Raw genomic sequence first — 12,819 nt, 5'->3', positions numbered from 1 at the left:
TACCCAAAATTCCTCCCTTGACACACACGGAGCTGGAAGACTTACCGGTGTCGTGTCTTATCCACCTCCGTCCATTGTAATATATGTTTCTGATTCTTATTCACACCTCGTTTCTTTCTGTTGTAGCTCCTGCAGGAAGCGGAGGGATGGAGCGAGAGGCAGCGCGAGCTGGACGAGCAAATCCACCTCCAGCAGAAATCACACAAGGACCTGGAGGAAGCTCTGGCCTACAAGGAAAATGAGATCGAGGTAATCGGTGTCGTCTTAAGTGTGAGCATTTTGGCTCTGTCCTATAGACCCTCTTACGGCTCGTGATTAGGGGAACCGGACACGGATTCCTCCAAACACAGCAATGCAGAACTGCTGCAGATAAATATATAATACAAAATAAGTAGAGGGTCAGCGCTAAAACCCTTTGTTTCAAATGGTTCTGCAGCTAATTATTTAGGCAAAAACCCTTTTATTGCCTGATAATAACTAAATCATACATGTAATATATAGAAAGAATCCTATATATAAATTTGCGCTGAACCACAACAAAATGCTGTGTTCCTGTTCAAATCTCCTACTCCGGTACATGGGGGAAAAAAATCCACAGCGCAGACAGCCTGTTATATTCTGCTAGAGACTTTGTATCCAGGAATCGAGAAACTTGTAGCACAGAGATTGCAACTATCTGTTAAAACTGCTACATTCCTACAAATATTGAGCGGCAATTATGCTAGATGTGCTGCTTTTAGTAGTCCTGTAAAGGCAACTGCAGCTTTTGTGGAGTGCATGTTTTAAAGCACTATTTGGGGACTTTTTTGTACTGAAGTACAGAGGTCATCTATTCTTGAAATGGAGGGTTGCTTTGTGTACTGTGTCAACTACTAGAAAACCTTCCCTGAGGTTTTTATTCGAATTCATATTTTTATTTTTTATCTTTCATTTTCTTCATCGTTCCTACGGGAGACCCAGACCATGGGTGTATAGCTTCTGCCTCCGGAGGACACACAAAGTACTACACTAAAAAGTGTAGCTCCTCCCTCCGAGCATATACACCCCCTGGATAACCAAATATAGCCAGTTCAATGCTTTGTGTTCAGGAGGCACACATCCACACATGCATTCTCATCTGATTTTTGATTTTCAAGAGTTTGAAGAAAAGTGGGTCCAAGCCTGGACCCCCGGCATGTCCCTTCTCACCCCTCTGTGTCGGCGGTGTTGTTAAGGTTGATTTCAGGGCTGGAGCCTTACATGCCGTGCTCCTTCACCATCCCTCGGGCTCTGGCTTGAAGTGGGAGCCAGCACGGTTCTCACTGCCTTGCAGGAGACCGGTCTCCATCCGCAGCCCTTTCAGGATCCTGCCGGACGGAGCACTCATCCCTCAGGGACCTGGCCCTGCGTCTCACAAGCTAAGTATTGAGACGTTCTTGTCAGGGGGGTCCCTTGCACTTTAATGTTGGGGAGATTGTGTTATTTAACCTTTGTGACATTTCCGGCCGGTTCTCTGGTTTTCACCAGAGAACCGCGCCGAGGGTGCCTGCGCGCCGGCCGCATTGTAATATTTAGGCCCCGGCTTCGCCTGAGGCCTAGTTTCGTTTTCACTGCCCCTGCATGTCAGTCATGCAAGGGGACAGTGCGGCGCCGCCCACCGGCCGTTCGGCACAGGGGAGGACACTCCTCTCTGAGGAGATGTTTCCCTCCCCTGTATATCTCCTTGGCCCTCCGGATCCCGCTCTTTTACTAAGCCCTGCCCCCTCTCCTCACTCCGGCGCCATTTTCTCAGCGTTCTCACACTGATTGGCGCTGGCTGCAGCATCTCTGCTAATCTGTCTGGGGGTCCGAGCTGTGGGATCCGGAGGGCACACAAACTGTCTGGTAAGCCACAACCTCGGTTGTGGACTTTCTTATACACTCTCTGGGAGTCATTCTGGCAGAGCCCCCACCTCAGCAGCATGTCTCACACTAGGAGCAAGGCTGTACTCAATATGCACTGCATGTAAGCTCGTACTGCCTGAACCGAGCACATATCCACATTGTGATGCCTGCTCTAACATGGTGGTGCCTCGGCCTGGAGTCTCCCCAGTAGTCCCTCCGGCTGCTCCGGCCCCGGTGGCTGAACCCCCGGCATGGGTAGAATCCTTCTCTAAGTCTATCTCCCAGTCCTTTGCCGACTCCATGGGAGAGTTGTCCCGGACTCTGCTGAGCATGCATCAGCCCCCTTCTCAGGGCGCCTCTTCTGCTTCGGCTCGCTCTCCAGAGCTCACAGAGGATTCTTCATCTGCTCCCAGACCCCGTCCTCCTAAAAGGAGACGCAGGATCCCCTCTCCCTCCTCTCCTTCCTCGTCCCGCGGCTCTGATACACGAGCTGACTCGCAGGACGAGGAGGATGTCTTTTCTAGGGGCTCGGACGCTACCTCCATGTGCCCCATTGATGTGACCGAAGGTGATGCAGATGTTAGTGATTTGATTGCATCCATTAATTCTGTACTGGACCTCAATCCGCCAGTATCAGAGGAACAACCCTCTCTTGCAGAAAAGCACCAGTTTACCTCGCCTAAGAGAACAAGGAGTGTGTTCTTTCACCACTCCAGTTTTCAGGCCACTGTGACCAAGCCCAGGGCCTGTCCTGACAAACGCTTTCCAAAACGTGGTTCTGATGACCGTTTTCCTTTTCCACCAGAGGTGGTCAAGGAGTGGGCTCATTCACCAAAGGTAGACCCTCCGGTGTCTAGACTCTCAGCCCGGACAGTTGTGTCAGTGGCTGATGGCACCTCACTTAAGGATCCCACTGACCGCCAGGTTGACCTTCTGGCCAAATCTGTATATGAGGCGGCAGGGGCCTCGTTCTCCCCATCTTTTGCAGCAGTGTGGGCTCTCAAAGCCATCTCTGCTTCTCTAGAGGAGATGCATTCCCTAGCCAGGGAATCTATGCCTGAAATGGTTGCCTTAACTTCCCAGGCTTCAGCCTTTTCAGCCTACGCCATGTCTGCCATGCTGGAGGCTTCTCACCGCACTGCAGTGGCTTCGGCTAATTCCCTCGCTATCCGCAGGATCTTGTCGCTTCGAGAGTGGAAGGCAGACGCTTCTTCAAAGAAGTACCTTGCTGGGCTCCCATTTGCTGGGTCCAGGCTGTTCGGTGAACAACTGGATGAGATTATTAAAGAAGCTACTGGCGGGAAGAGTACTTCCTTGCCACAGACTAAAACCAGGAAACCTGTCCAGGGCAGGAACCAGTCGAGGTTTCGTTCCTTTCGTTCCTCCAACTGGTCGTCCTCTAAGCTCTCGGCCTCGTCCACTATCTCAGCCAAGGACCAGAAGCCCAACTGGCGCACGAAGCCGCGTCCTCAGAAGTCCGCAGGAGCTGCTGCCACCAAGGCAGCCTCCTCTTGACTATCTGGCCGAGCCAGCAACGTCCTTGGTCGGTGGCAGGCTCTCCCACTTTGGCGACGTGTGGTTTCAACACGTCTCCGATCAGTGGGTGCGGGATATCCTCTCCCACGGCTACAGGATAGAATTCTCTTCCAGCCCGCCAAACAGATTCTTTCTGTCAACTCCCCCCTGCTCCAAGGCCGCCGCCTTCTCTCAGGCCGTGGCATCCTTGCAGGCCAACGGAGTAATTGTACCGGTTCCCGCCAGGGAACGGTTCAGAGGTTTCTACTCAAATCTCTTCCTAGTCCCCAAGAAGGACGGTTCCTTCCGGCCCATCCTGGATCTCAAGCTTCTCAACAAGCATGTTCAGGTGCGGCATTTTCGCATGGAGTCTCTGCGATCAGTCATTGCCTCAATGACCCAAGGAGATTTCCTGGCATCCATCGACATCAGAGATGCCTATCTGCATGTGCCAATTGCAGTTTCACACCAGCGTTGGCTACGTTTTCCAATCGGAGAGGAACATTTCCAATTCGTGGCTCTCCCCTTCGGGTTAGCCACGGCCCCTCGAGTATTCACCAAGGTCATGGCAGCAGTGGTTGCGGTTCTGCACCTCCAGGGGTTGGCAGTGATTCCTTACCTGGACGACTTTCTAGTCAAGGCTTCATCCAGTGCAGACTGTCAGCGGAGTGTCTCGCTCACTCTCGCCACTCTTGTTCAATTCGGGTGGCTTGTCAATCTGCCCAAATCCACTCTGACTCCGACCCAGAAGCTCACGTACCTAGGGATGCAATTCGAGACTCTGCCGGCACTTGTCAGGCTGCCCTTAGTCAAACAGCAGTCCCTCCATCTGGCGGTGCGCTCTCTGCTGAGGCCCCGCCGTCATTCCATCAGGCACCTAATGCAGGTGCTGGGTCAGATGGTGGCGTCAATGGAAGCGGTTCCCTTTGCCCAGTTCAATCGGCGTCCTCTGCAGCTGGACATTCTCCGAGGGCACTTGGACTCCGTCCGAATCAGCCCTCTCGATCAATGTGCTGGAAATCAGAGCTGTGCTCCTAGCTCTCGTAGCCTTTCACCACCTGTTGGCGGGCAAGCACATTCGAGTCCAGTCAGACAACGCGACAGCAGTTGCCTACATCAATCACTAGGGCGGGACTCGCAGCCGCCTGGCAATGTTGGAGGTTCAACGCATCCTTCAGTGGACGGAGGACTCCAAGTCCACCATATCCGCAGTCCACATCCCAGGCGTAGAAAACTGGGAGGCAGATTATCTCAGGACAGCGGCGAGTGGGCTCTGCATCCGGCAGTGTTTCGGTCAATCTGCCGCAAGTGGGGCACTCCGGAAGTGGATCTAATGGCATCCCGGCACAACAACAAGGTCCCGGTTTACGTGGCTCGCTCCCACGATCCTCAGGCCTTTGCAGCGGACGCGCTGGTTCAGGATTGGTCCCAGTTTCGTCTGTCTTACGTGTTTCCCCCTCTAGCTCTCTTGCCCAGAGTCCTGCGCAAGATCAGAATGGAGGGCCGTCGGGTCATCCTCATTGCTCCAAACTGGCCCAGGCGAGCTTGGTACCCAGACCTGCTCCATCTGTCCGTAGAGGTGCCGTGGCATCTCCCAGACCGCCCAGACCTTCTCTCACAAGGTCCGTTTTTCCGCCAGAATTCTGCGGCTCTCAGATTGACGGCGTGGCTCTTGAGTCCTGGATCTTGACGACTTCCGGCATTCCTCCCGAAGTCATTTCCACTATGACTCAGGCTCGGAAGTCTTCCTCGGCCAAAATTTATCACGGGACTTGGAGAATTTTCCTGTCCTGGTGTCGGTCTTCCGGCCATGCCCCGTGGCCTTTTTCCTTGCCGACCATCCTGTCCTTTCTACAGTCCGGTCTGCAGCTAGGACTATCCCTCAATTCCCTCAAGGGACAGGTCTCGGCTCTGTCAGTGTTGTTCCAGCGGCGTATCGCCCGGCTGGCTCAGGTGCGCACCTTTATGCAGGGCGCATCTCACATCATTCCACCTTACCGGCGGCCTTTGGATCCCTGGGACCTTAATCTGGTCCTCACGGCCTTGCAGAAACCCCCCTTTGAGCCTCTTAGGGAGGTTTCTTTGTTTCGTCTTTCACAGAAAGTCGTCTTTCTAGTGGCCATAACTTCCCTCAGGAGAGTCTCTGATTTGGCTGCGCTCTCTTCAGAGTCACCTTTTTTGGTTTTTCATCAAGACAAGGTGGTTCTCCGTCCGACTCCGGACTTTCTCCCTAAGGTGGTATCTCCTTTCCACCTTAACCAGGACATTTCATTGCCGTCCTTTTGTCCGGCTCCTGTTCATCGCTTTGAAAAAGCGTTGCATACTTTAGATCTGGTGCGGGCGCTCCGGATCTATGTGTCACGCACCGCTGTTCTTAGGCGGTTCACCTCTCTTTTTGTGCTGACCACAGGTCGGCGCAAGGGCCTCTCTGCTTCTAAACCGACCCTGGCTCGTTGGATTAGGTCGGCCATTTCGGACGCCTACCAGTGTACTCAGGTGCCTCCCCCGCCGGGGATCAAGGCACACTCGACCAGAGCTGTCGGTGCCTCTTGGGCTTTCAGGCACCAGGCTACGGCTCAGCAGGTCTGTCAGGCTGCCACTTGGTCTAGTCTGCATACCTTTTCGAAGCACTACCAAGTGCATGCTCATGCTTCAGCAGATGCGAGCTTGGGCAGACGCATCCTTCAGGCGGCTGTCGCCCATTTGTGAAGTTAGGTTTCGCCTACTTCTCAGTTTTCTGTTTATTCCCACCCATGGACTGCTTTGAGACGTCCCATGGTCTGGGTCTCCCATAGGAACGATGAAGAAAAAGAGAATTTTGTTTACTTACCGTAAATTCTTTTTCTTATAGTTCCGTAATGGGAGATCCAGCACCCTCCCTGTTGCCTGTTGGCAGTTTCTTGTTCCGCGTGTTATCACCGGCTGTTGTTGTAGACAGAGGCTCCGGTTGTTCCGATTCTTGCTCTATCTCTACTTGTGGGTGGCTACTCTCCTTCAGCTTTTGCACTAAACTGGCTATATTTGGTTATCCAGGGGGTGTATATGCTCGGAGGGAGGGGCTACACTTTTTAGTGTAGTACTTTGTGTGTCCTCCGGAGGCAGAAGCTATACACCCATGGTCTGGGTCTCCCATTACGGAACTATAAGAAAAAGAATTTACGGTAAGTAAACAAAATTCTCTTTTTTTATTTTTTCTTTTTTCCCTTTTTTTGCTTTTTGTTTTTGTCGCATCTCCAAATTGTATACAAGTACTTGTATTGTTGCAACGTTTAGCAGATGAGCGGTCGGCCGAGGCTCCATCTGCTTCATTGATTTATGATATTTTATGTTAGAGTTTGCGTGTAATCCCTTGGTTTTATTACATGAGTGGAGAACAAAATAAAATAAAATAAAATATATTACATAGCTTTTGCCAAAATCATTTCTTCATCGTTCCTATGGGAGACCCAGACCATGGGTGTATAGCTTCTGCCTCCGGAGGACACACAAAGTACTACACTAAAAAGTGTAGCCCCTCCCTCCGAGCATATACACCCCCTGGATAACCAAATATAGCCAGTTCAATGCTTTGTGTTCAGGAGGCACACATCCACACATGCATTCTCATCTGATTTTGATTTTTGGAAAGAGTTTGAAGAAAAGCGGGTCCAAGCCTGGACTCCCGGCATGTCCCTTCTCACCCCACTGTGTCGGCGGTGTTGTTAAGGTTGATTTCAGGGCTGGAGCCTTTACATGCCGCGCTTCTTCACCATCCCTCGGGCTCTGGCTTGAAGTGGGAGCCAGCACGGTTCTCTCTGCCTTGCAGGAGACCGGTCTCCATCCGCAGCCCTTTCAGGATCCTGCCGGACGGAGCACTCACCCCTCAGGGACCTGGCCCTGCGTCTCACAAGCTAAGTATCTGAGACGTTATTATCGGGGGTCTCTTGTACTTTATTGTTGGGGAGAGTGTGCTGTGTATCTATTGTGACATTTCCGGCCGGGTCTCTGGTTTTCACCTGAGAACCGCGCCGATGGTGCCTGCTCGCCGGCCGCATCGTTAAATTTAGGCCCCGGCTTCGCCTGAGGCCTAGTTTCGTTTTCACTGCCCCTGCATGCCAATCATGCTGAGGGACAGTGCGGCTCCGCCCAGCGGCCATTCGACACAGGGGAGGGACACTCCTCTCTAAGGTAATATTCCCTCCCCTGTATATCTCCTTGGCCCTCCGGATCCTGCTCTTAGAGTAGGCCCCGCCCCCTCTCCTCGCTCCGGCGCCCTTTTATCAGCGTTCTTATGCATGTCTGCATAAACCACATTGTGACAGCGATCGGCACTGGCCATCTCTCTGGGGGTCCGGGCTGTGGGATCTGGAGGGCACAGAGATTCCCAATGTCAAACGGTCTGGCAAGCCACAACCCCCGGTTGTGGACCTGCTTATATACTCTGTGTATATACTCTGCTGGGGGTCATTCTGGCTCAGAGCCCCCACTTCAGCAACATGTCTCACACGAGGAGCAAGGCTGTACTTAATATGCACTGCATGTAGGCTCGTACTGCCTGTACTGAGCACATAACCACATTGTGATGCCTGCTCTAACATGGTGGTGCCTCAGCCTGGAGGCTCATCCCCAGTGGCCCCTCCGGCTGCTCCGGCTCCGGTGGCTGAACCCCCGGCTTGGGTAGAATCCCTCTCTCCAGGGGACAGATGTCCCGGACACTGCTGAGCAAGCATCAGCCCCCTTCTAAGGGCGCTTCTGCTGCTACGGCTCGCTCAGAAAAGCTCACAGAGGATTCTTCATCTGGCTCAGACCCCGTCCTCCTAAAATGGAGACGCAGGGTCCCCTCTCCTTCCTCGTCCCGCGGCTCTGATTCACGAGCTGACTCGCAGGACGGGGAGGATGCCTTTACTGGGGGCTCGGACGCTACCTCCATGTACCCCATTGATCTGTCCGAAAGTGACGCAGATGCTAGTGATTTGATTGCGTCCATTAATTTTGTACTGGACCTCAATCCGCCTGTATCAGGGGAGCTCCCCTCTCTGGCAGAAAAGCATCAGTATACCTTGCCTAAGAGAACAAGGAGTGTGTTCCTTAACCACTCCAGTTTTCAGGCCACTGTGACCAAGCCCAGAGCCTGTCCTGACAGACTCTTCCCAAAGCGTGGTTCTGATGACCGTTTTCCGTTTCCACCAGAGGTGGTCAAGGAGTGGGCTCATTCACCAAAGGTAGACCCTCCGGTGTCTAGACTCTCAGCCCGGAAAGTTGTATCAGTGGCTGATGCCAACTCTCTTAAGGATTCCACTGACCGCCATCTGTATATGAGGCGGCAGGGGCCTCGTTCTCCCCATCTTTTGCAGCAGTGTGGGCTTTCTAAGCCATCTCTGCTTCTCTAGAGGAGATGCGTTCCCTCACCAGGGACTCTATGCCCGAGATGGTTGCCTTAACTTCCAGGCTTCAGCCTTTTCATCCTATGCCATGTCTGCCATGCTGGAGGCTCCGCACTGCGGTGGCTTCGGCCAATTCTCTCGCTATCCACAGGTTCTTGTGGCTTAGAGAGTGGAAGCAGACGCTTCTTCAAAGAAGTACCTTGCTGGGCTCCCATTTGCTGGGCCCAGGCTGTTCGTGTGAACAACTGGATGAAATTATTCAGGAAGCTACTGGCGGGAAGAGTACTTCCATGCCACAAACCTGTCCAGGGCAGGAACCAGTCGAGGTTTCGTTCCTTTCGTTCCTCCAACTGGTCGTTCTCTAAGCCCTCGGCCTCGTCCACTAACTCAGCCAAGGACCAAAAACCCAACTGGCGCACGAAGCCGTGTCCTCAGAAGACCGCAGGAGCTGCTGCCACTAAGGCAGCCTCCTCTTGACTATCTGGCCGCGCCAGCAACATCCTTGGTCGGTGGCAGGCTCTCCCGCTTGGCGACATGTGGTTTCAACACGTCTCCGATCAGTGGGTGCGGGATATCATCTCCCACGGCTACAGGATAGAATTCTATCCAGCCTGCCAAACAGATTTTTTCTGTCAACTCCCCCCTGCTTCAAGGCCGCCGCCTTCTCTCAGGCCGTGGCATCCTTGCAGGCCAACGGAGTAATTGTACCGGTTCCCACTTGGGAACGGTTCAGAGGTTTCTACTCAAATCTCTTCCTAGTCCCCTAACGGGACGGTTCCTTCCGCCCCATCCTGCATCTCAAGCTTCTCAACAAGCATGTTCAGGTGCAGCCTTTTCGCATGGAGTCTCTGCGATCAGTCATTGCCTCAATGACCCAAGGAGATTCCTTGCATCATCGACATCAGAGATGCCTATCTGCATGTGCCAATTGCAGTTTCACACCAGCATTGGCTACGTTTTGCAATCAGAGAGGAACATTTCCGATTCGTGGCTCTTCCCTTCGGGTTAGCCACGGCCCCTCGAGTATTCATCAGGGTCATGGCAGCTGTGGTTGCGGTTCTGCACCTCCAAGGGTTGGCATCCCTTTTCCTGGACGGCCTTCTAGTCAAGGCTTCATCAGTGCAGACCGTCAGCGGAGTGCTTCGCTCACTCTCGCCACTCTAGTCCAATTCTGGGTGGCTTGTTTTTTTCCCAAGTCCACTCTGACTCCGACCCAAAAGCTCACGTACCTAGGGATGCAGTTCGAGACTCTGCCGGCACTTGTGAAGCTGCCCCTTAGTCAAACAGCAGTCCCTTCACTAGCGGTGCGCTCTTTGCTGAGGCCCCGCCGTCATTCCATCAGGCACCTAATGCAGGTGCTGGGTCAGATGGTGGCGTCAATGGAAGCGGTTCCCTTGCCCCAGTTCCATCTGTGTCCTCTGCAGCTGGACATTCTCCGCTGTTGGGGCAAGCGGACTTCCTCCTTGCACAGGTTAGTGGCTCTCTGTCCGCCACAGGCCAGGGGCTCCCTTCAGTGGTGGCTTCGGCCCCTCTCTCTCTCTCTTCAGGGACGCTCCTTCCTGGCTCCGTCCTGGGTGATCCTCACCACGGATGCCAGTCTATCCGGCTGGGGAGCAGTATATCTCCACCACAGAGGCAGGGCACTTGGGACTCCCGTCTGAATCAGCCCTCTCGATCAATGTGCTGGAAATCAGAGCTCTGCTTCTAGCTCTCTTGGCCTTTCACCAAGTTGGCGGGCAAGCACATTCGAGTCCAGTCAGACAACGCGACAGCGGTTGCCTACATCAACCACCAGGGCGGGGACACTCACCGCCTGGCAATTTTAGAGGTTCAACGCATCCTTCAGTGGACGGAGGGACTCCAAGTCCCACCATATCCGCAGTCCACAGCCCAGGCGTGAAAGCTGGGAGGCAGATTATCTCAGCCCGTCATACCGTGGACAGAGGCAAGTGGACTCTGCAATTCGGCAGTGTTTCGGTCCCTCTGCCGCAAGTGGGGCTCCCCGGAAGTGGATCTTCGCTCCCACGATCCTCAGGTCTTGCAGCGGACGCGCTGGTTCAAGATTGGTCCCAGTTTCATCTGTCTTACGTGTTTCCACCCTCTAGTTCTTGCCCAGAGTCCTGCGCAAGATCAGAATGGAGGGCCGTCGGGTCATTCTCATTGCTTGGCCCAGGCGAGCTAGGTACTCAGACCTGCCTCCATATGTCCGTAGAGGCGCCGTGGCATCTCCCGGACCGTCCAGACCTTCTCTCACAAGGTCCGCTTTTCGCCCAGAATTCTGCGGCTCTCAGATTGACGGCGTGGTTCTTGAGTCCTGGATCTTGACGACTTCTGGTATCCCTCCTGAAGTAGTCTCCTCTATGACTCTGGCTCGGAAGTATTCCTGAGCCTTTTCCTTGCCGACCCTCCTGTCCTTTCTACAGTCCCGGTCTACAGCTAGGACTATCCCTCAAGGGACAGGTCTCGGCTCTGTCGGTGTTGTTCCAGCGGCGTATCGCCCGGCTGGCTCAGGTGCGCTCCTTCATGCAGGACGCATCCCACATCATTCCGCCTTACCGGCGGCCTTTGGATCCCTGGGACCCTTGATCTGGTCCTCACGGCCTTCCAGAAACCCCCCTTTGAGCCTCTTAGGGAGGTTTCTTTGTTTCGACTTTCACAGAAAGTCGTCTTTCTAGTGGCCATAGCTTTCCTCAGGAGAGTCTGATTTGGCTGCCGCTCTCTTCGGAGTCACCTTTTTTGGTTTTTCATCAAGACAAGGTGGTTCTCCGTCCGACTCCGGACTTTTCTCCCTAAGGTGGTTTCTCCTTTCCCACCTTAACCAGGACATTTCCCTGCCTTCCTTTTTGTCCGGCTCCTGTTCATCGCTTTGAAAAAGCGTTGCATACTCTGGATCTGGTGCGGGCGCTCCGGATCTATGTGTCTCGCACCGCTGTTCTTAGGCGGTGCACCTCTCTTTGTGTGCTGACCACAGGTCGGCGTAAGGGCCTCTCGAGTTTCTAAGCCGACCCTAGCTCGTTGGATTAGGTCGGCCATTTCTGATGCCTACCAGTGTACTCAAGTGCCTCCCCCGCCGGGGATTAAGGCACACTCGACCAGAGCTGTCGTGCCTCTTGGGCTTTCAGGCACCAGGCTACGGCTCAGCAGGTCTGTCAGGCTGCCACTTGGTCTAGTCTGCATACCTTTTCGAAGCACTACCAAGTGCATGCTCATGCTTCGGCAGATGCGAGCTTGGGCACAAGCGCCCCTTCAGGCGGCTGTCGCCCATTTGTGAAGTTAGGTTTCGCCTACTTCTCAGTTTCTGTTTATTCCCCACCCATGGACTGCTTTGAGACGTCCCATGGTCTGGGTCTCCCATAAGGAACGATAAAGAAAAAGAGAATTTTGTTTACTTACCGTAAATTCTTTTTCTTATAGTTCCGTATTGGGAGACCCAGCACCCTCCCCTGTTGCCTGTTGGCAGTTTCTTGTTCCGCGTGTTATCACCGGCTGTTGTTGTAGACAGAGGCTCCGGTTGTTCCGGTTCTTGCTCTATCTCTACTTGTGGGTGGCTATTCTCCTTCAGCTTTTGCACTAAACTGGCTATATTTGGTTATCCAGGGGGTGTATATGCCTCGGAGGGAGGGGCTACACTTTTTAGTGTAGTACTTTGTGTGTCCTCCGGAGGCAGAAGCTATACACCCATGGTCTGAGGGTTCTCCCATTACGGAACTATAAGAAAAAGAATTTACGGTAAGTAAACAAAATTCTCTTTTTTGTTGTGGTTCAGCGCAAATTTATATATAGGATTCTTTCTATATATTACATGTATGATTTAGATGAATATATAAGGGTTATTTCCTGCACTAACCATACGTTTCAACTGTCACTGTGCAATATGCACAATGTCAGGAGTCGTCTACGTGAGTGTTCATTGCGTGACTGCAGCTACATAATTTTGCACGGTTGCGGTCGCGTGCTGACGAAGCCTCTCATCCGCTTCCGGAGCATATAGAGAAGCCGGAATATCTGCTACTTGGCTCGTGACCGCAAGTAGGCATATATTTGGAAATAATGTGGTGACCGCACATCCTGCCATTTT

The 12,819-nt window shown here is 53.1% G+C and overlaps 1 protein-coding gene across 1 annotated transcript in view; it reads left to right on the top strand.

Annotated features, from left to right (window-relative positions):
* MIA3 (MIA SH3 domain ER export factor 3) overlaps nucleotides 1-12,819 on the top strand; it is a 198,828-nt gene that overhangs the window by 86,476 nt on the left and 99,533 nt on the right. Inside the window, exon 15 of the mRNA XM_075341433.1 lies at nucleotides 127-249. Coding sequence (XP_075197548.1) covers nucleotides 127-249 — 123 coding nt within the window. The remainder of the gene's footprint in view (nucleotides 1-126; nucleotides 250-12,819) is intronic.

This window comes from Anomaloglossus baeobatrachus, chromosome 3, assembly GCF_048569485.1.
Source record: "Anomaloglossus baeobatrachus isolate aAnoBae1 chromosome 3, aAnoBae1.hap1, whole genome shotgun sequence".
NCBI classification, from domain to species: Eukaryota; Metazoa; Chordata; class Amphibia; order Anura; family Aromobatidae; genus Anomaloglossus; species Anomaloglossus baeobatrachus.
This window is presented reverse-complemented; position numbering and strand designations above follow the sequence as displayed.